Source organism: Gorilla gorilla, chromosome 14 (genome assembly GCF_029281585.2).
Source record: "Gorilla gorilla gorilla isolate KB3781 chromosome 14, NHGRI_mGorGor1-v2.1_pri, whole genome shotgun sequence".
NCBI classification, from domain to species: Eukaryota; Metazoa; Chordata; class Mammalia; order Primates; family Hominidae; genus Gorilla; species Gorilla gorilla.
This window is the reverse complement of record NC_073238.2, coordinates 46349199-46374176: the sequence shown is the minus strand read 5'-3', so window position 1 is coordinate 46374176 and position 24978 is coordinate 46349199. Positions and strand designations below refer to the sequence as shown.

Below are 24978 nucleotides of genomic sequence, written 5' to 3'. Positions count from 1 at the left end.
AAGCAAACATCACCTGCAGCCTGGCCTCTTCCCTGTGGAAACCATAATAAGGGCAGGGAACCCATAAAAGATAATGTGTCATTGTGTTGGGAAGTACTGGCTATTAAATAGGCTTACAGTTGTAGGTAGCATTTGCCAAGCATGTCATTACCTAAAGACATATCCAGCAAACAAACGCAACCTGAAAATGTGTATTAGGAGGGCCACTAGGAAAATACTGGTTTGTTTTGGCACAGGGTACCTCTGACAGCAAGCTACTGGTGAAGCAACATTCTACTAACCAGGTGTATGATACTTATTGGGCACAGACTGTGTGAACCTATACAGAGGCTCACTTTAAATCTCCAAAGATCACCCATTCTCTGATAAATTGCCAGGTATATTCCTTTTTTTTTTTTTTTAAGATGGAGTCTCGCTCTGTCACCAGGCTGGAGTGCAGTGATGTGACCTCAGCTCACTGCAACCTCCGCCTCCCGGGTTCCAGTGATTCTCCTGCCTCAGCCTCCCAAGTAGTTGGGACTACAGGCGCATGCCACCACACCCAGCTAATTTTTGTATTTTTAGTAGAGACAGGGTTTCACCATATTGCCCAGGCTGGTCTCAATCTCCTGACCTCGTGATCCGCCCACCTCGGACTCCCAAAGTGCTGGGATTACAGGTGTGAGCCACTGTGCCCAGCCCACCAGGTGTATTCTTAAACCCAACCTTGGAAAGAAAAATCAGAAGGGATTCTATGTTAATGAGAAATATTCTGGAAGGTATACTAACTTAAATGTATTAGAAGTACACTAAATGTTCTTTTTCCAAAAAGTTTTCCTGATTTCCATTGCTCAGCTTATAGGTACCCCTCAGTTCTATATGTGTAATTCCTCATTTGATCTTTCTGTTGCCCTCAGTCTTTTAATTATACTGTTTTGAAGGATTATTGCACAGGTTCTGTTTCTTGAGTTGAACTCACTTATTTTTTGGAGAGGGGTCTGACAAAATCCCAAAGTTTACCCAAAGATGGAGAGAGCTTTATAAAATGTACGGACTCAATGGCCTCATGAAGACCTATAGAATTTGAACCCCTGGCAAGGCTAGAATTTGTCTTTTTAAAGGTTCCATAAGTGATTCCAATGTGTACCCAGGTTTGGAAGCTACTGATGGCCCTTGGGAATATTTAATAATAAATGAGAACAGAGTATTTAGTAAACCATCCTCCCAGGCAGAGGAATCCATAGTAGGGTTTAAAATAGTTTCCATCTTAGGCCAGGCATGGTGGCTCATTCCTGCAATCCCACCACTTTGGGAGGTCGAGGTGGGAGACTCTTGAGCCCAGGAGTTTGAGGCCAGCCTGGGCAACATGGCAAAACCCTGTCTCTACAAAAACCACAAACATTAGCTGGGCATGGTAGTATGCACCTGTGGGCCCAGGTACTGAGGACACTGAGGTGGGAGGATGGCTTAAACCCAGGAAGGAGGCTTCAGTGATCTATGATCACGCCACTGCACTCCAGCCTGGGCGACACAAGACCCTGTCTCTAAATAAAGAAGTAAATAATAAAATAAAGAAATAAATAGTAAAACAGAGCTCTCTAGCTGGTAACCTTGTATCTATAACTCAAAACATAATGAAGAATCAGGAAGTTAACCAAAAGAACTTGGGGTTTGCTTTTGCTGTGCTTAATTGGTTTCTTACCTTTTATTTTATTTATTTATTTATTTATGTATTTTTGAGACGGAGTCTCGCTCCGTCGCCCAGGCTGGAGTGCAGTGGCGCGATCTCAGCTCACTGCAAGCTCCGCCACTCGGGTTCATGCCATTCTCCTCCCTCAGCCTCCCAAGTAGCTGGGATTACAGGTGCCCACCACCACGCCCGGCTAATTTCTTTTGTATTTTTAGTAGAGACGGGGTCTCACCGTGTTTGCCAGGATGGTCTTGATCTCCTGACCTTGTGATCCGCCCGCCTCGGCCTCCCAAAGTGCTGGGATTACAGGCGTGAGTCACTGCGCCCAGCCTGTTTCTTACCTTTAAACAGCCTCAGGGGTTTCTCTGAGGAAACTAACACATTTCTCTGCTCCAAATAGGTGTCAGAAATCTACGTACTTGATATACATAGACTAATGCAAGGTCTCACTTCAAGCCTAACTCTTATTCACAACCCAAGCAAGGTTTATTTTTTTTTTGGTCTAGTTTTTAAACTCCTAGCAAATTGAATGCAGAAAATCAAAAGACAAGATGTAAAAAAATGATCACTTGATAAATGCATAAATTCTAAAAAGCATTTATACAATTAATAACAACAAAGCAAGTGGTGCCATTTAGTTAGTATACCTCCCAGCATTCCTTCACAGTCCCTGTGAACATTTCCTGAAGTCATACAGAACAAAAAAAAAAAAGGGTGTGTTCAAGATGACATCCTGTTAACAGTAAAGGATAAACACTTCTGCAGGGTTTTCATATTTTCGTTCAAAACATCTAAAAACTTAAAAAAATTAACCTGACAATGGGAGTTCAGTTCTGATTGACTTGTTCACTAGAGGCACGGTTAGAATGAAAGTAAACAACTATTTTCATTTAACAAAGCATCTTTTATTGTTTTATTTTTAATTTTTTTGAGACAGAGTCTTGCTCTGTTGCCCAGGCTGGAGTGCAGTGGTGTGATCTCAGCTCATTGCAACCTCCGCATCCTGGGTTCAAGCGATTCTCCTTGTGCAGTGAAGGAGCACAGAGAAGGCACAGAGCCACACAACCTTTTACTACTAAGGCCTCTTTGCCTAATATCCTCATCCCCACAACCCTGTTCTACCCAAGAAGGAGACAACCTAGTCTACCTCATGTGTTTTTCCATATTTCACCTTGTATTTTGAGTTGATGATATTTTTGAGGATTAAAAAATACAGCCCAAGAAAGGATCCTCCTTCAGGGAAGACTCTTAAGTGTCCAAAGTGCATCAGGGACGCATCTGCACTTAAATGAGGCCAAGTATGGACTCTGTGGCATTATGGACCTGTAAGTCCATGTTCATAGGCTGATGTTGCCATTAACAAGCTGTGGGACCTTGGAAAACTAACACAGTCTGAGACTGAGACAGTTCGTCTGCAAAGACGATGAAGTCAGGTGTATACATAAAGAAACAGCAATTGTCCTGCAGCATTTTAATAGTATCTATACATTATTTAGGCCAAGTAATCTAGAGAGCTTCATTCAAAGGATATGTCATAAATCTAGCAGGCCAAATGATAAGCTGAGCAGTGTCAGAAGTCATTACTAAGCATAGTCGGTAAGAGACAACTCCCAAAATAAAATCCAGTCTAAGAATGTCATTATTTTATATTATAAAATAACTCTTCTGTCTAAGTCTGGGACTTTCTGAGAATACTATTTGAAATAATTCTACCTTTGTGTTCTAATACAGTAGCTATTAGCCACATATGGCTGCTTAGCCCTTGTAATGTGGTCAGTGTTACTAAGGAACTTAATTTTTTTTTTTTTTTGAGATGGAGTCTCGCTCTGTTGCCCAGGCTGGAGTGCAGTGGTGGGATCTCAGCTCATTGCGACCTCCGCCTCCCGGGTTCAAGCGATTCTCTGGCCTCAGCCTCCCGAGTAGATGGGACTCCACGCCCACACCACCACACCGGCTAATTTTTGTACTTTTAGTAGAGACGGGGTTTCACCATGTTGGCCAGGCTGGTCTTGAACTCCTGACCTCAGGTGATCTGCCTGCCTCGGCCTCCCAAAGCGCTGGGATTACAGGCATTAGCCATCGTGCCCAGCCAGAAACTTAATTTTTATTTTTATTGTAATTAATTTAAATTCAAACTTAAAAACTGACACTTGGTTCAGTTATTGGAAATGTTTTAAGTATGTTTGGACAAATCTGCATATATGAAAGTATTTTTTCAACTGTAAATTTTATTAAATCCAAATACAGATCAAGTGTTTTGGATAAATTTGGTATTCAAATTTAAATATGTTGATGGTGTAAAATACACACTGAATTCTGAATTCCTCAAAAAAGAAGGTAAAATATTTTATTAATAGTTATGCTGATTACATGTTGAAATAACATTTTAGATATATTGAATTAGATAAAATAAATTATGAAAATTTCAGTGCTTTTAAGCTCTTTTTAATGTCTTTATTACAAAACTTAGAATTACATGCGTGCCTGGTATTGCGTTGGGCACACTGCTTTAGACCAATTAACGCTTTTTATAAAACTTAGACACACAGGGAATAATTTTGCAGATAAACATGGAAAACTATTCAGAAAAAGCTAGTGTTGTGTCTTTATGGATTAGTAAATGCATGTAGTCATATATATTCACAAATAAGTTATCAGAAATACTGGTTTATTGATTCAATAACATTTATTGATCACTTCAAAAAGTATCAGGCCAGGTGAGACTGGGAGGTGGTCACCTTTACGTCCACTCTATAGAAGAGAACACTGAAGTAATTTGTCAAAGACAGCACGCTCAATAAATGCCAGGAAAAAGGACTAGAATATAGCTTTTCCATCTCTGGAGTTTGTACTCTTCCTGCTATACCAGATTGCCTCCTAGAAGCTGAGCAGCAAAAGATCATAAAAGAGATTTCTGATATTAAATACTTCTATATGGCACCCAAATCTATTACAAAACCAAAAATATAAAACTGACTAGGGAAAAAATTTTTAAACATCTTAATCTTCCTCTAGCTCTAACCATATCATCCATGTTATGATTGATCACACATTGTCTTGTGCTAGCTCGTATACTGACATCTTCATTCTTTCTGAACATCACAGGGATTTCCACCTTGTCTACTTCTTTGTAGAAAGCACCTCATACTTTGCAAATTATCATCGCTTCTGCTGCAGTGTTTTGTACACAGTGGGTCCTCAATGAATATTGGTTGATTTGTTGAAATCTTTAATTTTTTAAAACCACATCCATGTGAGAAGAAAAGCTGGTAAAATTGAATTGAAAAATTGTGATTTCCTGATACAAACTTGTATTAACAAAACCACTATTTTGACATAGAGTACTCCTATAGCAGAATCATTTCGTCTTGTAAATAGAGTATACTCGTCTCACAGAGTTAGCATCCATCTGAAAACTCAGGAGTAATTCGGGCGCTGGGGAAAACAAGCTCAATATTTAAGCAGAAAGCTAAACTGGCAAATGTCTGTAGGGTTTTTTGTTGGGCTTCTTTTTCATTCCGGTAGGTAACTCTTTAATTCCCTTCCATCTGCTCTTGCCAGTCATCTCACCACTCCCTTCCTCTGCTTCTTCCTCTCCCAACTACACACTTTTTGCTTGACATGTCTTTTCCCTCAATCCTGCCAACCCATCTTCTCCTTCAAAGACCTTGTAAAAGTCCCACTTATACCACAAAACCTCCCTTAACCAAATAAAAGGGAAACGGTCATTTTCCTCACCCAACTACATCCTGGGATAAAATAATTTTGAGCTCCCAAATCAGAAGGAAACGGAAATAATTAAGTATGTATCTACATGAATGGAGTTTTATGGCTGTATAACCTCTCAGATTAAGTTATTACCTCTGTTCTCAACCATATTGGTATAGATTTGTTTCCCTGAATAATCCTCATTGTTGCTTTTCAGAGTCTGTTGACATGTTATGTTGTAAGGGTCTTCCTAAAATGCTGTATGTGGTGGATATAATTAAAACTTAATTTTAGGTCTCTTTATTTTGCAATATTTATTCAGAGAACTGAGAGTGCACAAGATAGTACAGGTGTAAGGTTTACAACCTGTTGTTTCATTATGAAGAGTTAGGTGCACCTCTGTCTTACTTTCTTATGTGATGACTGATGTGATGCCATCATGTAATAATTGTCACCAGAGTATTCTGTGGCATTCTGAAGTAGTCAGTGTCATGCCCTGTCAGCCCATAATGTTAACATGACTGCTAAAACTTCCTCACATAAGGGTGGGGAGGAGGCACTGGGAGAATCTGATTCAACTAGCCTAATGGGATGGAGTTTGAAGTGGCATAAGAACAGCAAAATATGCTTTCAAAAATTCCCCTAAGATTAGGAGACATTTTCTCCTAGAAGGGTTTATTATGCAACTATACATGGCCCAGGAAAGCACACTGCTCTCCCTGGATAGAAAGAAAGGTGAAACAACTGCTAATGCCTGTGTGTCACTGCAGGACCAAGCCGTATATAATTCTGAATATAATAAAAGCACCTGACAGAGATCATCTTGAACTTGTTTCTTAAGAGGTGTTATCTTTGGGAGCTTTCATGATGCCTTTGTTTTCTATGAAAATTACACTATATTTTTCCGAGAGATTGTCATATGTAAAAAGTGGTTAGACAACTTAGATGAATTGATACTCTAAAACTATACCGAAGTCATCCAACAAGCTATGCAGCATCCATTAGGTATTTGTTTGACATTTAAATGGTTTAAGGTCATGTGGCCATCTAAAATGTGTATTTCCTTGAAAAACAAAACAAAAGAAAATCTCCGCCAATCTATAACCTGGGAATAACTATAAAATGAATGTATAGGGGCTTTACATAGCAGCTATACAACACCACTGTGTTAATTTGGAATATTAAATCAACTGAGTATCGTCAAGAGAGAACCCCGCCATCACCTTTCACCCTCAACGCAAATATTCTATTTAAAGAGCATATTTTCTAGCCGAGTATAATTTTAAAACACTGTTCATCAAATAATTGCTTCTGCCTATTTTTTTTAAAGCAGCTTGCTTGAGCTACATAATCATGCATGTTTTTTATCATACATTAAAATGAAACACAGGCTGGACCCAGGGAAGATACCAAACTCTGACAATTCTACCCCAGACAACTGGCTTGAATCTGTTCCCTTCTATCTAACTCCTCTGCTACTACTTTATTTTGAGTCCTTGTTGTTTCTTTCCTGGGTCATTCTCGCAGTGATTGTCCCTATCTCCATTCTCAGTGCAGAGTCCCTGAATTTGCTGGGATGTGATCATGCTATTCCCTGCTTAAAAACCTGTGGGGTTGGGTGTGGTGGCGGGCGCCTGTAGTCCCAGCTACTTGGGAGTCTGAGGCAGGAGAATGGCGTGAACCCGGGAGGCAGAGCTTGCAGTGAGCTGAGATCGTGCCACTGCACTCCAGCCAACAGAGCAAGACTCCGTCCCAGAAAACAAACAAACAAACAAACAAACAAACAAACAAAACCTATGGGGTTGCCCAATGTTTTCAGAATAAGACCAGACCTTTCAGCAGATCCTTCCATGCTCCCTGTCATCTGACCCAACTTGCCTTTGTATACACAATCTGTCACTCCTTCAGGGAACTTGGGATCCAGTTGTCATTCCCTCAGGCACCTCCCCAACTCCCTGCAATTGCTCAGGTTCTTCCCTCTGCCTTTCCCCCTCTTCTCTGTAACAGTCTTCATGTTCAAATGTCACAGTCTCCATGGAACTATCCCTCAGCCTCTTCCCTCCCTCTTAAAATGATGAATCACTTCCTTCTCTAAATGATTATTTAGGTCAGTGTCCCCAGGTCCCAGCACAATGCCTGGCATGGGCAGAGCACCTATTTCTGTTCTCTTGCAACTTCCTTACACCTTCCCTTTCATCAAAGTAGGCTGTCTTTGATTGTGAAGCCCAGAGAAGGCAGGAGCTGGGCCTGCTGAATCACTGTGTACTCTATGTACCACAGTACCCTACACATGTAAGCATTTAATAATTGATAAGAAGGGAAAGGGAGGACTGTTGATTGACTCTCAGGCACTTCCTGAAGCTTATTCAGGCATGTCCAATTGGGGCAGGATTTGAGTACATACACCTTAATCAAGAAGATAAAATCTTTATATTCAGATTTTTTTTTCTAGTAAGGCCATCAGTGTCTCCAAATAAATATAAAACAGCAGCATTCCCCACATGGAAAAAGACCTTGTGAGTAAAGAATTAAATTAGCTCAGTAGATTTCATTGAGCATGGTTTCCTTCCAATTTGGCAAAAGTGGCTAGAAGGTTTAAAAGTAAGTTAAATCCTTGTAACATTAATGACATTTAGGTAAATGTAGGAAAAAGTTAGTATTTTTACAGATAGCAATCCTTGACAGTGCTGAATGATTTAAAAATAAGCAAACAATTTCTCTCTGAAATGTTTCCTCAAGTTGGCTGATCATTATACAAATAAAACATCATTTCACTCTACACTTTTCTTTTCATGGACATACCTGCCCAGAGTTCTGTGAACACAATGGTACAATTTAGCTTGTTGAACTGACTCAAACAAAACAACAGGTGAGGGTTACAGAGGAAAGAGACTTTAGAGCTAAGATTAGATGCTGAGTTCCTGCTTGGAATAAAAGATAGAAAGATCCCAAAAGACAAAACACTGTTACTGCTTGCTGGGTGCTCATCCACTGAGGGGAGACATGCTAGCAAAGTTTAGGCACAGACCTCCCACACCCACTCAAGTGATTTTATTCACTCATTCAATATTTAACAGATTATTCACAGAGCCAATGTGTCCTAAGATGTGCTAGAGGGTAGAAAAATGAAAAGACGGTTGATTCTTAGCCACAGAGGGACCCAGACAGGTAAAGCAGTTACACAATGCCACTGTTGCTACAATGGAAGTATGTAGAAAGGGTAGGGGAAGGGGAAGTGGAAGTGGGTCAGTTAGAGTGAAACTCATACACACAGGATAAGAGTTTGGTCCAAATCCAAAAAGCTCACGCTTCAGGTTTAATTCATGTAAATGCTCACAGAAAATGCTGTAACTGGGCCGGGTGTGGTGGCTCACACCTGTAATCCCAGTACTTTCGGAGGCCGAAGCAGGCAGATCACCTCAGGTCAGGAGCTCGAGACCAGCCTGGCTAACATGGTGAAATCCTGTTTCTACTAAAAATACAAAAAACTAGCCAGGAGTGGTGGCGCGTGCCTATAATCCCAGCTACTTGGGAGGCTGAGGCAGGAGAATCACTTGAACCCAGGAGGTGGAGGCTGCAGTGAGGCGAGATCATGCTGTTGCACTCCAGCCTGGGCAACAAGAGTGAAACTCTGCCCCCCTCCCCAAAAGAAAGAAAAGAAAAGAAAAAAAGAAAAACAAAAAGGAAAAAGAAAACGCTGCAACTGTAGCATACGCTAATGCCTTGTTATATTTTCAGCCATCATACATAGCTCTGAATTTAGAAGGAACACATTCTATCTTGGATATCTTTAGATGGTTAATTTTCTGAAGTTCCAGAAATGTACTTTGCTACCAAAATATCCTCTCTAGGGAGTGGTAAAGTTCAGATCCTCAAGTCAAGAAGATGTCACAAAAAAGCTCCAAGACTCTTTGGTTCCTGGTCATACTGTCGTGGCAATGAGCCAACATGACAAAACCATTAACTTACAGAGGGATTTAGACAAGCATTAATTAGGCAAATTACTAATAACAATGGCTACCATTTATTTGAGCAAGTACAATAGTGAATATGCTAAACACTTCATAAATGTCAACTCCTTTAATTGTTATGGCTCTAGGAGTAGGTATATGTAGATAAACATATTTATTTATAGAGATATACATGATTATGTAGCTCTCTCTCTCTCTATATATATATACATATATATACATATATACCCATATACAGCTCATACACATCAGGTAGAGTCTCTTTTTTAGGAATCAGAATTTAAGTAACTTGCTCAAGGTCACATAGCAAGTATATGGCTGAGACAAAGCACATGATCGTAACAGTCCCAAATTGCACAGAAAAAACTCTTGTTTAGTCAAAAGTAAATCAAATGAGCCTACATAATTTCTTTCTATATTTTGTATTACATAAAAATTAATGAATCTCGTGGTCAAAAAGGCAGAAAAATTTAAAAAGAGACAAAAACAAAGTAAAACATCATGGCTTCTCCTTGTAGAGAAAGATCCAAGATTAAGAGCAACAATTCTGTGTTGCTTTGTAGTGTGGGTATTGAACCTCTCCTTACATGGAAACACAATAAAGAACTAGGTTTGCATAAAGGGCCTTTTATCTTTGTGTCATGTGACCAGTGTTGCATCATTTTCCTCTGCAGCAGGATTCAGTGAAGAGTGTAATTCACTTCTGTTTTCAGCAAGAAAAAATAAAAGCAAGTTAACACAAACGGGCTGATACTCCTGGCTGTCTCCTCCAGACTGTGTTAACTTTCCACTTAAAGTAGAGGAGATGGAGGCTTGGTCTCAACTTCTGAGCTCACATAACTTTGCCAGCCCCAGCAGCATCAGGCTAGGGTAGATCTTTTGGCATTAACTTAGCACTGTCCACAAAGAAGATAGATTCTAACCTTCTGTCTCTTGCGTGGGTCAATAGCAAGAACTTCAGGAAAACACAGAGCTGAATAAATCAGCTGAGTTGTCATCTTTCAGTATAAAACATAGGCCAGTCAGACATAGACTGAAATGGAGAGGGATGTCCTAGGAACAGTATCAACAATTTATCTCTATCCTTTTCCCAGAGCCTGAAGAGCATTTTCATTCTCCTGGCCCAAGAAGTGACAGTCTCTTAGTCACTCCCTAAAACAAGGGCCTTGTCTGGCAGAACAATATGATATTTAATGAGCTCATTGGGCCAGTTTGATGGCTGTTGTTTTGTGTACGAGGGACACTTGAGAATTGTTGAGTGGGTCTTCCATCACTGGAGTGTGTACACTTCATAAGTAGTTGTATCCTCTGCCTGAGCTCATTTAATATATTAACCAGAGCATTATACTTAGCTTTTGGTCTTAACTTTCAGCAAGCCTTTCCTCAATTTCTACATTATGCCTTGTCAAATCTAGCCTGTTTAAATCTCGCCAGCATAAAAATATAGAGTAGCAGATGTTATTCCTTTTAACTTAAATTGTGTTTGTAGTACCACAGTAATACTCCTACCTCATCTCTGGCCAATGACTGTGACTAATACTCCAAGGATATCACTGGTATTTAGATTATAGGCTACAGGTCAAAGATTCAGTCCATTTCTGCATCCCACAGAACTCTTGAATCTACCAAAACAAATGGCTTGCATATACATCGCCAATGAAATTAATTTAGATGATCACTCCCAGTTCACGATGATATTTTAATTATTCAGTGTGCTTGCAACCATTGACACCAAAAGCATTTGTCATGCAATCCCTGTCTATGGAAGCTGATGCACAATTACAAGAGTAAAAAGGTGGAGATCAACGTTCAAAGCTATGGGAAGGACTTCTAGGAAAGACTGTCCTGGAAAGGCAGTAGCAGCAGATAGCCAGTGAGAAGGAATTGTGAGTGCTCCAGATGGGAAGTGATGCAGACCTGGAACCAGGCCTTGGCAGAGGTGATGGTGACGAAGATCCAGATGTGGGAGATGTCATTCGAGGAAGAAAACAAGACAAGTTTTAGCAGCAATTTGGATGAACAACAATGAAGGGTTGAAAAAAAGTCTAGTTTCTTGCCTAGGACTGACTAATAGTGAAATTCAGCATTACTGATGAAGAACTAAGCCCTATAGGGATCCTGGAGGAGAGAGATGAAGTCACAGGTTCAGCAGGTTGATAAGAAAATATCCTATTTTGGAGATATATATCAGCAATATGGGGAAAAAATAGTGAAAATTGGCCTTAGGGGCCAGCGGGTATAATAATGTACAAATAACAGTCACTCTTACTCACATATACACAATTAACATTTCACGGGATTGATTACTGGTCATATTTTACTGCAATTATTGATTTATATAGATCTTTTTCACTTGACACTCTTCTTAAGGGCAGGAACTTGGCTCAAGTTCAGCTTAAAATCATCTCAGATGATTATTCTGATTTTGTTTTTCAGCCACCTACACAAACTATGTCCAAAGGCTGGAAGCAGCAAGTCTATCAGGGTAGCAAAAGATGCATTTCTCGTATTTCCAGGAAGAAAATCCTTTCCAGAAGTTCCCCCAGCAACTGGGATAGCAGTCAGAAGCTTGCACTGAAGGCCAAGAAAGCAAGCAAGCATCTGGCTCTTTCAGATGTTTTGGTGGGAAATGAGCAGAGGAAAAGTGGGGCGGGAGTGGCTCTAACTGGGCTGCCAACAAGAAGAGAGGCTCTAGAGACAGAAGCAGATTGGAATCTGGGCACCATCACTTACTGATTGTGAATGTCTCTTATTTCTTTATTAGCATTTGGTTTTTATTCTAGAAAATGGTATTTGCCTCAATAGGATGTAAGGAAGTTTAAATGAGAGAGTGCTTAGCACTGTGGCTGAAACATGGCAGTCCTTCATGAATGCTAGCTATTCTTATTTAACCATTGCGATACCTAGCTTAGGGAGGCTGTAAATAGGGAAAGTGAGTCAGTGATAAAGCCCTTTCAAATTAATAGCTAAATCTGAACAATAAGATTAAAATATAAACCTTACTGGAAAATACTGGTATTTCCACATGAAATGGAAATATCTGAAAACAGAAAAACATTTTTTCCTTTTGGTATCTAAGGGAAATATTAAGGGCATTTCATCTACTATTGTTGGATAGCATTAAACAAATAAATATTGAACTTGTTAATTTTAACCTAACAGCATAATTCAATAGACCTACATATTCCTTTTTTTTTCTTTTTTTGTCTTATTTTAAAATTTAAATTTATTTAAAAACAAAAGAGATGGGGTTTCACTGTGTTGACCAGGCTGGTCTCAAACTCCTGGCCTCAAGCACTTCTCTTCCCATTTCAGGCTCCTGAAGAGCTAGGATTACAGGTGTGAGCCACTGTGCCTGGCCTGGGTATAATCTTAAGGGGCTCAAGTGATTGATCTAAAAATATTCTTTCTTATAATTTGCTTTCTTTTTTAAAGCAATAGAAAGACTCCATTTCTTTTTGAGTGAGTATAATAAAGAAAACATTAGGAAGTGTTCCTTTTTTGAAACTGAAGGCAAAGCAATACAGAATTTTTTGGTGGGGGCTACTTTCAAGACTTTGCCACTGCTTTTTGACAAATATCACTGTGGTAACTTGCTAGGAAGTACACATCAGTATAATTCTACTCCCACTAGAGGTTCATCAATTTCACCTGCTGGTAGCCAATATCTTTATCTTGCCAATGACGATGAGAGGCCATATAGTATAGTGTTTATCCTAGAGTCTAGGTTGGAATCCTAGCTCCATCACTTACAAATGGTTCCTTCATCTTTCCACATGTGTAAAACAGTGTCATGGTAAAGACCAGAGGAAATGATACATATACAGCACTTCATGCGGCTCTTGACACTTCATAAGTGCTTATAAAGATCAGCTATTATTATTGCCCTTAATGCAATGCTATACAACAACAGATGTTGAGTTTCTAATAATAGTCATCTACTGTGATATGGTTTGGCTGTGTCCCCACCCAAATCTCATCTTGAATTGTACTCCCATAATTCCCACATGTTGTGGGAGGGACCTGGTGGGAGATAAGTGAATCATGGGGGCAATTTCTCCCATACTGTTCTCATGGTAGTGAATACATTTCACAAGATCCGATGGTTTGATAACCCATTTCACTTGGCTCTCATTCTCTCTCTTGTCGCTGCCATGTGAGGTGTGCCTTTCACCTTCCTCCATGATTGTGAGGCCTCCCCAGCCACATGGAAACGTAAGTCCAATAAACCTCTTTCTTTTGTAAATTGCCCAGTCTAGGGTTTGTCTTTATCAGCAGTGTGAAAACAGACTAATACATACCGTTGTAGTTTTTACTTAATGGCACTATTAGTTGCCTATCATTCTTCCTTGGTACAAGAATCTCTGTTTTGTTCAGGTGGCAGGTAGAAGTCCCTTGTCTCACAAAAGGTGTACCCAGCCCAGTGCCAGGGCCTGAACCATGATTCATCTAAGTCAACTTGGCTTATTCCATTCAACTCTGCCAGTGACTGGTCTAAGGGTAGGCATATGACCCAGTTCCTATCAGAGAGAAGCAAGAGGAAGTTTGCTGAGACCTTTATCAAAATAATCTTCTTGTTACAAGAAAGCCCTAACCTGGGCCTCCTTCCTTCCTGACTTAAGTGAAGCAAAGATATTTGGAACTGAGGTGGCCATCCTGTGATCATGTAGTGTGACCAGTCCAGAGATTGGATGGTCTAGGTCTTTGAGCTTCTAAGCCCACCTGGAACCTCCCATCTCCAGGCTGTGGGTTGGGCAAGCTAATTAACAGTCTTTACTCTTTCAGCCCTTATGAGGTTATTCTATCATTTATAGCAAAAGTATACTAAAATGGCACCCATTTCAAATTACTAAATGGAAAAAATATGTTCTATATAATAACCATAACACTGAACCTGTGAGTAGCATGTTACTGAATTCTCATTAGTAACAAGGGATTTAGAAATGAAAGTCACTGATTTCAAAATCCTACAGTAATCATTTCCAATTTGTATTTTTTTCTCTCTTCTCCCTCTGATTCTTTTCCTTTCTTCCCTCCTTCCCTCCCTTCCTCCCTTCTTCCCTTCTTCCCTTCTTCCTTCCTTCTTTTCATAAAGTGGTTGACTAATTGTAGACAATATAATTTAAATGTCCACTCCTCTTCCCCTCTAGAAAGTGGTGCTAAGGATTGACATGGTTAACAAAACAGATAACAAAATAAAGGAAAAGAGGCTAAGATAAAATGGATTTTTTGATATTTAAAATGTGCTAGAATCTTCATTCTCACTTACAATTTTGATCTTTCTTAAAGTTCAAACATTTTAAATTGTTAGTTGAGAACAAAGTAGTTTACTCTGCCAGATGAAAATGGACCAGGTTTTCAAACCCCTTCAAAAATTGATCTCTCAATTGGCATGAACTAGGATTAGCTTTCCTGTAATGATAAGCACTGGGGGTTTCTTATAAATGAAACATAAAATCAGCAGGCAAGACACAAAAACATCTCTGATTTTCCTATTCTCTTGCAGCTGTATTCAATCAAGTAAAACAGAAGGGAGACAGGTTGTCTTGCACCCTCAACCTGGAAGAGAAGCTGACAACAGGCCTCAGGGCCACCACCAAATCATGAGGAAAGTGAAACAAAACACTCAGTGCGTGACCCTCAAAACTCCCTAAGGAAGCTGAATTTCTCATTAAGAAAGTAGATGACTGGCTGGGCGCAGTGGCTCATGCCTGTAATCCCTTGAGGTCAGAAGTTTAAGACCAGCCTGGCCAACATGGTGAAACCCCGTCTCAACTAAAAATACAAAAATTAGCAGGGCATGGTGGCGGGCACCTGTAATCCCAGCTACTCGGGAGGCTAAGGCAGAACTGCTTGAACCCAGGACGCAGAGGTTTCTGTGAGCCCAGATTGCACCACTGCACTCCAGCCTGGGCAACAAAGCTAGACTCTGTCTCAAAAAAAAAAAAAAAAAAAAGGTAGAAGATTAATTTTAGGGGTGTTAGAACAAGTGATACTATAGCTAAGTCCATGTTGTCATTCAATTGCAAGCCCTCATTTTTAGGGGAGATGTGTTAAACATGTAGTGTTCATAAACTAAAAGTTGAAAAGCAGACTTTCTTAAAAAGAAAAACTTCAATTTGTCTTTTAATTGGTGCTCTTACTTGTAAACACTGAGTTGTAAACTCACTGGTTACAGTCTGCTATGTTCATAGGCAATCTGTTCACCTAGAGCAACTTTTTCGTTTTAAAATTCTTTAATGCTGTCACAGAGCTTTCTACCTAAGCTGTAGGCATTAAGTAAAGGTGAACCAAAGATGTTTCAGACAGATTTTCTAACAGCCTCTTGCATTCTTATGACCTTTCGTATTTCATCATGGGTTAACTGAAACATGATATCTACTGAAATGTAGGAGAGTATCCTTTAGCTCTATCATCATATATTTAAAAACCTTCAGAATGCCAGCAATTTCCATAAACACCATATCTCACTTTATAGAAAAAAAACATGCCTGTGTCCAGACCAAGAATACTGGCACTTCATATTGGAGACAATCCTGTTCAGATTTACTGAGTTAGATATACAGTGATTTAACTGCAAAAAGTAACAACAGAAAGAACCTGATAGGCTGTGTAGTGTGACAACTTCTTCTTATTCAGAATACTGAAAAGCAAGCTAGTCCAAGAAGCTGACCAACCTTAGAAAGTTAGGCTTGAGATCCAGCCACCAGTTATCAGTCAAGTTCAATAATGTACAACTCAGTCTCCTTCAGTCTGGCTTTAATGGTGCAGGAGAAATAACTGATGAATATCATGATGTTTACCGAAACCTCATTTTTCAGTGGAAGTATTCAAAACCCTTCACATTAATCAGTGACAGACAAGTGTCAGGTTTGTTCCTTTCGTATAAGAAAATGAGAGAATGAGAAAGCCAAGGTCACACACAGAAAAATAACAGAAAAACAGAGAAGAAAAACCCAATCTTGTATTTATACAGTTCAAACATTTTATTGATTTGACTTACAAAATAAACCATCTTATTGATTGGCCAAATCTCTCCTGCATAAACATAACATTCCAATGGAATTTTACCAAAGTATTGCCCTAGTTAATCTAATACCCTATTCTTTTCATGGCTGCCAAAATACATATTTACCTATTTAAGGCTAAACTCAAAGAAGTTGGCCTGGTGTTTCTTAAGCATAGGAAAAATCTTTAATGTAAATTTAATTGTATATTTCCATAATGTTGTGCTTGTGGCATTAGCTGAGAAATCCTGGAATTGCAAAGCCGTCTTCCACTGCTAAACTACTTTGCACTTTGCAATTGATTAAGAACAGCAGAAGCAGTCAGAGTTGTATATCAAATTAGAGTTGATAAAAGCACTTAATGCAGATTTCAATGCCTTCTCAAAAAAGATTTCAACTCTCTTAAATTGACATGACAACAAATTCTTACAGCAGCATAAAAAGTATTAGCTGAAATGTTATGGCTTTGGCTTAAATTTCCATCTGCAGCTCATCAAATGACTAAACAGTAGAAAGGAATTAAACCAAATCAGACTCATTACAGAGTCTGATATGCTGGCAGAATATAAACTTTCACTGCTTAGCATCTGGAGTTTTGGGTGACTAACATTTAAATGCCTGTGCTTGTATATTCTGTGAAAAATAGAAAAGTGTAAGAATATAGGTGAGATATCTGATCATTAAATTGAACTTATGGAAATATATAATTTATTTTCTCTCTCACACACATATGGAGGGGAGGTGGGGGAGAGACAGAGAGAGAGAGAAAGAAAGAGAGAGACAGACAGACAGACACAGCCCTTCTCTTTAATCACCCAAGTATTTTGAAGAGTGAGAGAACCACTCAGCATGAAAGACAACTGGCTTTAAATTTGTCCCATGTGCAAAATTCTGATAAACATGGCAACTCCTCTTCACATTTTTCTAATGTAAGGAATGCCTGTCTGAAATGCTTGCTGCCCCATATTCTGAAATCTGGTCAAGTGTTCCAGGGTAAACAGCTTACATTTCCTCTTCTCCTTCAGCCATCTGCTGGAAGAAATATTTGAAATTGTTCTTACAGACCATTGCCTGTACTTCTGATGGTTCTCTGATGTAGTGAAAGTACAAATCCATAAAGTTAAATTCAACAGAATCTATCAAACACATTCTCCCACAGTAAAATTTTCTAGGGCCTACTCTGTCTCTGAAACATCATTGGATACCTCTCCCTAGGATCCCTGAAGTCCTGGAAACTTCTGCATTAATGTAACTGAATTCTGAATCTAACAAGGAAGGAAAGGAAGCTCTGAGAGCCTGGATGAAGGATCCAGGTGGGATGCATTTATGAAGATCCCAAAACAAAGTGTGCGTTGTGCTTAGTTGATGCTCAGTAAACAGGTATTAAATAGTGCTTGCCTTGCTTCTCTGACACTGTTGCATGTTGGAGCAATAACCAAGAAAAATTAATGCTTAGGTAGTAAGATTTGCAGTATAATCCAGCACAGAAAGGTAAGTAAAGACGGTCTTATGGAAAAGCCCATTCCCATTGTTTCTCCAAGCCTAGAAGATGCAACCTTTTCAGCTCAAAGAAAGAGAAAGCATTCTCTTATTCACATAGCTGGCAGTTCTGTGATGGAGCAATGTTAAAAGGAATATGATGAATGGCATCTATCAAATGAAAGACATTAGTATGAAAAAAAATGAGGTTAAGTTGTGTATTATCTTGTTCCACAAATGCCATTCACGTTTCCAGGAACTGGTTACTTGCTAAATCTTCTGCACTGGGGTAGTGTGCAAATGGTGGATGGTTTCCAGAAGGCACCACATTAAGAAAAATTATAAATGTTTAAATGTTTAAAAAAGAGGACTAAGAGAAATTCTAGGGTACAAATAAATTCAGAAAATCATAATACATATGTTTTTGGACAGACTTACCTCTGTATTTCTTAAGTGATAAATACCAAGCCATATTGCATTTTTTAAAAGTTCTATTTGAAGGTAAACACCATGGATGAAGATCATTATTTGTTCATTTAAATCTGATCTGAAACTTCTCAAAATATACCTACATGATGCCATGTGGGTATCTCATGCCACACAAACTGAACTTAGGAAGAATTAAGTCTTATTCTAAACCAGGAGCATTTAAGAAGAAACTAGCTAATTAATAATCAGTGCATCTCATTCATCAAATGAGGTAATGTGTTTGAAGGTGCTGGGCAAACTACAAAGCACTAAATAAATGTAAGGTTTAGTACCAGTAACAGAACCTGCATAAAAAGCTTATATCTGTGTCTATTAGTCTACAGAACAGCCCCTAACATAGTAAAATGTCATTTCTCATTAGCCCAAACTCACATCTGACACCAGTTCAGTGTTAATATCACATAAGACTCAGAAATATGGAAGTTACTAATAAGATGATTAGGATATATGTAACCTATTTGACTCCTTAAACTGTACCCAAAATTACTGAGTCATGGGTATTAAAATGTTTTGAAACAGCTGTCTTTTTAGGGTAGGATAGGAGAATCTTTGCATGTTATATCAGTTGAAACCTCTAAATATTGGCAACTTTCTCAAATGTCCGAGCTATTCTCAGATTGTAAAATTATCCGGGTCATCTCTTCTTGCCTACTGCTGTTTGCCTTTCTCTTTCAATTCTTGTTGGGACTTCATCAAGCAGCATTCAAGAGCAGGCAAATAAGTCAAAATTTATCTTGGTGCTGCCAGTCCTGTACATGATTTTATGATGGAGCAGGCCAGAGCTATCAAGTAAATGAGATACCTGAATTATAGATAGATTTCCATTATCCCTGGAAATATTCTCCCTGATCTCACTGCTAAAGACAATTAGTGAATTTGCTACTGTTTCCTAAACAGAAAAACAATACATCAGAGAACCCTCAGCAAGGCAAGCAAACTACCATTCTAAAGTAAACATCATTCATGCTTTTTTATTTACTTTTGAAACTAGGGAAAATACACATAAAATACTCCTAACAGAAGAAATGTGCCTTATTACTATAATCCTATTTTGTGAATGTCTATATACATTTAATCAAATGATCATAGGGCACAGAACTGTCTATGTATTGTTTGCAATAATGACGGAAAAGACTTGTGAACACTTAAGGTCTTTCAAATAGGCCTATGCTGAGGGGATGGTGCTCTCCAGCACGTGTGTGTGTGTGTGTGTGTGTGTGTGTGTGTGTGTGTGTGTGTAAAAGAGAGAGAGACAGAAACAGAGAGACAAAGAGCAGGGAGGGAAGGAGAGAGGGTGAAGAAGGCTAAGAACTGGCAGGGACATCAGCCAACAAAAATAAAAATGAAAGTACCTATAAAGCACTAAGTTCCTCACAGTGTTCTTTATCCTTTGGTCCCTTGAGTGATTAAAACAAACAATGCAATTATCACCTGGAATGGGGGAGGGGTTTATGGAGCTTACTACCATCCTAGCTTTGAGCAAATCTCTATCTCAAGTCCTGATTTTTTTTTTTCATCGAAAATGTGCATGACACTTAAACTCACAGGGTTATTGGAAAGAGTGAAGATAATAAACAGAGTGGTCATATGGCGTCCTTTGCTGAGGGCAGTCCCCGTTTGCACCCAGTGTCTCAGCATAATTATTAACTTTCACTCTCAAAAGTGTCACAGTTGGGAAAAACAATTTTGTGGTTGCCCTCTATATAAATCATGGAGCATAGTATTTTATACAGAGTGGCAGTTATTGTTATTTAAGAACTGTTCATGCATTTGAATGGGAAAAAAAAACCCCTCTGATTTGTCTTAATCATAAGCCCAGGGATAGATCCTTTCTATTTTGAGAACATGGATGTTGATTTGGGGTTTTATTTTTCCTTAGAGCTGTAAACTACTTTAGCAGAAGTGACCCCGTGGCCTTAGAGAGGGTATGGATGGGACACTGGAGTAAGTCTCCTTCTAATTGCCTGGAGCAGTGCTGGGCACTTCCTCTATTTAAAGAACCCAATTAAATATGCTTGCACTTGATCTGTACCCCTTTGCTGGATTTAGGCAACTCAGTTAACCTTCTTAGTTTTCCACTTCTTTCAACCAAGTCTATACAGAGGTTAAAACTGAAATTAATTTTGAGATTTTCTTAAGCTTTTCTCATAGTGTCCTTCAGGTACACTTGCAACATAAACAGGCATCAATAAACACTGCTCTGCAGAGAATCTGAGATGTTTTCTAACCTCACTTGCACATGACTTTTCTCTTTGGCCCCAGAGCTGACCTCATACTAACCAGTATTTCTATGTTGAACAGATCCTGGGCTTATCACTACAACTTAACTCACTACAACATACCTGAAAAATGCTGAATCTGATGCTCCTAAGTGATGCAAGATTTTTCTAGAGCAACATTAGACATTTCACAATGCACACCAACACCTTCCTACTGCAAAGAGATTGTTCAGTTCCCCAGAGCAGTTCACTTGTCAATGAAATTCTAAATATGTGAAAGAGTTAATGGGCATTCAAAAGTTTCCCTCGATGGTGTAGCAAGATTTGCCATATGTTATAGGAAGGATTCACACTGCCCTGGAAAAAGCAAGGTGTTGAACAGATTCTGAATGTACCTTCATTCATTGGGCCCTGTGTGTTCATCAGGCATCCTGGGGTGGACAGAGACACAAGGACGCCCTTTAGAGCTTTCAGATTAGTGTGGGGGCTCACACACCAGCTCTGTGAAGTGGTATACAGCAAGCCCTTCTCTCCTGGAAAATAGCTTGAACTATCCACTTTAAACTTGTTCTCTAGCAAACCTAAGAGGCCAAAGTGACTTTCTGCCACTAAGAAAATTCCCAGACCAACTCCCAAGCTGCTAGAAAGTATGCACTTAGGATAAGTGGGATATTTTAATAGTAAGTGAGGTGGAAAGTTAAAGTAGTCAAGGGGTAAAGTTAAAAATGTAAATCTGGGAGAAAAAAAAAACAGCCCAAAATAACCAACTAATTTTGACATTTATTTATGTAGTTCTCTTCTCTAGAGTGTAGCAAGTGTTGATTACTCATAAAATAACCCACTTTGGATGCCAAGGCTAAGGGAAGACATGGTCTACATCCGATTTGAAGTGGATTTAGAAGGGAGGAGGGCATTAGAGTACATGAATATTATTTTAATGTTTATTGGGCATTTACAATGTGCTAGGTATTGTGCTAAGTGCTTTACATCTTAATACCTCATTTACTCCTATGAGGTACCCATTATTTTTGCGTACATTTTACAGATGAGGAAACTGAGAGTGATTACTTAACTGTCCGAAGCCATGCAAGTGCAGGAGCAAGAGATCTGAAGCCCATTTGGCCCTGCCATTTTTACATTCTAGGTAAGCGAGGCCTTATTAGGAGACTGATGGGTGTACAGGCATGAATTTGGGAGCATGTTAGTTAAATACAGAGGAGAGTGAGTAGATTAAGCTTGGTTGGTTGGAGCAGAAAAACATGAGAGAGGATGAACGAGGAGCTCAAAGAGGGTCCTGAGTGGCTACCACTGACACTCAGAGGCAAAAGGGAGGTGGGGAGCAGCCTTTGACTGTGAGGACACCACTGGAGCATTCCAGGTTAAACTCAGAAGGGCATGTGGAGGCTGTGGCCATGATTAACAAGGGGCCGCAGCCGTGAGAACCACTAGACAGCTGGGGAAGGGCTGGATAAGAGCAGGGAAGAGCAACAGGACAGACATCCAAGGGGATAGGAAAGCCTCCATATTCAGGTCTACATAGGACATTTTATTTCCAGACATCAAGGCCATTTTAATTCCCACCTCCATTCAAATCAAAGGGCAGCATGACAGAGTAGACGTGCCGATAAAGAGGAGAACACCAAAATGAACATCGAATGAAAGCTAGTACATCTCACTAGCAAGCAACTGATCTATTTATTGGCTTGTGAATTCTTTGGAGGGGACTAATATATATATAATTACATTTTCCCCACAATGTGCCATTTAAAAAAATATGGAAAGCTTTACTTGGAAACGCTTATGGAATTACCTTTCTTCTAACACCTTGCAAAACAGCCAGTCATAGTTATAGAGTTTGTTTTATTGCTTTTTAATTACTGCACTTTTGTAAATAAGCACCACCATATAATTAAGAGGCTGAGTCTCCATTCAGGTATGTGGGCGGACATCCTCACCTCTCAAACTTGTGAGGCCAGGCATGCGCGTGCAGGTGCATGCAGGTGCAATTAGCCGCTTGCCTCATGGTGCATCCTCTCAGCCAAGGTTACACTGAGTATGTTGAGCCTTAGGGCTTCTGTTTCTACTTTGCCTTCTACACAGACAAATTCCTTTATCTCTTTGCTGCTCAAAATATGTAAAACTTAGCAATGAGAACTATGCTAGGTTGTAAGCAGGTAAGTGTTGTAACAAGCTTAAAGAAGATAAACAAAGTATATTTCCTCTTCCTCTTTCAAGAAAGGACTGAAAAACATTCTCCCCCTCAAAAGAATGCTGGAAAGCCACCAACTTCACTACTCTGAAATAAAAAAATTAATATAGTGGGCAGGGACTGTGTCTTATTCACCTTGCGTAGCCCCACAGCCTGGCACATAGTAGGTATTCAATAAATATTTGCTGAATGAATTGGAAGAATTCAAAATTGTATCACAGATATTCTCAAAGTAGAAATGAACAGTCATTTTGAATCATTTCCTGATGTATGTATGTGGGGAGAGGAGTTTAGGAAGGGTGGAGAGAATATATACTTTATCTAGAGTGATTTGAAAATAGACAAGGGGAGAGAAATTTTTAAAAGAAATCCCATTGGCCTCAGTATTGTCACAACATAATTTTCTATTTAATGAGGCAATGACAAAAATTGATGGAAGAAAACAGTCTGGCCTTGGAATAATCAAATATGTTTAAAAACCACGTACTGATGTCAAACTCAAAAGTGAGTTTTTTCAGTTATTGGAAAACTGCTCCATAAAGAACACTGTATGTCAAATTCTTTTCATTAATCAAAGAGCAGATAGACAAAGGAAGATTCATCCTTGAGTGTAAAGTATTATACAAATAATGAGTCCAAGTTAAATGATTTATAGCTATGACAAGTAAAGAATGCTGTTTGGGCAACAGTATTACTCCCAAATGGCTTCCCACTTGTAGAAAAACAGCTTCAGACAAGCCCCATAGTGTATACAGTGGTGCAAAATGACCTGGAAAAAATGGTTTCTATGGATATCATTTAGAGATGCACATCCCTGAATACCTTAAGGCTGAAGGTACTTTAGCTCTTTTCCTCAAAGCAATTGCAGCACAGGTTCTCCTGCCCAGGTTTTGTTTACATAAGAACAATCTTGGCCACAGGTCATTTGTGTAGGAGACAATTAATCACTAGCTCTTTGAGCACAGGTAGGTTAATCAGTATGCACATAATACAATATTAAAATTTTCATGGGAAAAATTTTTTTATTTAAAACAATAAAGCATCAGTAATACCTGCTGATCTTTTATCCAAAGCAAGTACAAAGGCTGTTAGTGAAATAGAGAAGACTTTGTTTTTAAACTGTTCGGAAAATACAAGGCATCATTGATCACCTGAAGGCCTCATTTTAATTTGATTCCAGATCCACGACAGCTTAGAGGTTGTCTTTTTGAAATAGCGTATTGCTAAAATCCTTATGTAGGTCAGAAATGGAACTTCAGAAGCCATCATATTCTGCTATCCTAATAAATAATTAGGGTCAGAACCTCACTTGTTTATGTTTCAAAAAAGCACATTATTTGGACTATAGCAAACATCAGGATTTTTAAAAATTCAAATATTAAATGGCATTCAGAACATCATCCACATGGAAGAGGGAGAGATGAAATAAATCTGCAGATGCCTCTATATACAAAAAGGATGTCCTAGGTTTTGGACTATTAAGTACTTTTCTTTCTTCAGACAATACCCTAAAAAAACAATTACAAAGTACTCTGAAACCCTGCCACACCCCTTTGATTAAATCACACTTCACAAAATATTTAGAGAAAGCCTGAACAAATCAAATAAACATCAAGGCAGGAAATGCAGCCAGGAATGCCTGATCCTGAGCTCCCCCAGAGTCTGAAGGGCTGCCTCACTTGAAAATTTAATCAAACACAATCTACTGTAATTCCATTGCAGCCTTTGCACTTAAGGAAAGCTAGTTCAGTCTCTGACATTTTGATTTTCACAGCAGATGGAAGCAAAAAAAGAAAGAAAGAAAGAAAGAAAGAAAGAAAGAAAGAAAGAAAGAAAGAGAAAAGAAAAGAAAAAAAGAAAAACTTCCGTGGCTCACAAACATATGTGTCCAGTTGAGATTTTCTGTCTCCAGCCTTATGCAACATCCAGCAAACAAACAAACAAAAAGGTTATTTTCTATTACTCACTATTACTCCAGGATTTCAGTAAATATTTGATACTGATCTCAAAGAAGCCCGAATCCTGCTGGCTGGCCATGTCTGCGGCATACAAAGAGGCTGGGAGGACGGGCAGCGGCCGGGAGCAGGTACCGGGCGTGATGCGCCTGTCACAGGTTGTGATGTCAGCGCCGGGTCAGGCGCCCAGAGGCAGCTCTGCGGATCCACCTCCGGCTCCGGCCGGGAGTCCTCATCTAAAGGACACCGCGGAGCAGAGAGAGATGCTCGGC

The 24978-nt window shown here is 39.2% G+C and overlaps 1 protein-coding gene across 4 annotated transcripts in view; it reads right to left on the bottom strand.

Moving 5' to 3' along the window:
* FRY (FRY microtubule binding protein) overlaps positions 1–24978 on the bottom strand; it is a 451440-nt gene that overhangs the window by 242437 nt on the left and 184025 nt on the right. For 3 of the 4 annotated variants that reach the window (XR_008671085.2, XM_055360538.2, XM_031001301.3), the window contains exon 1: positions 24719–24894. The exons of the other annotated variant lie outside the window; for it this stretch is intronic. Coding sequence is in view for 2 of the 3 variants with exons in the window: in XM_055360538.2 (XP_055216513.1) it covers positions 24719–24788 (70 nt within the window). In the remaining variant the exon portion in view is untranslated. Of the gene's footprint in view, positions 1–24718; positions 24895–24978 lie in introns of those variants that run through there. 4 annotated transcript variants of the gene reach the window in all.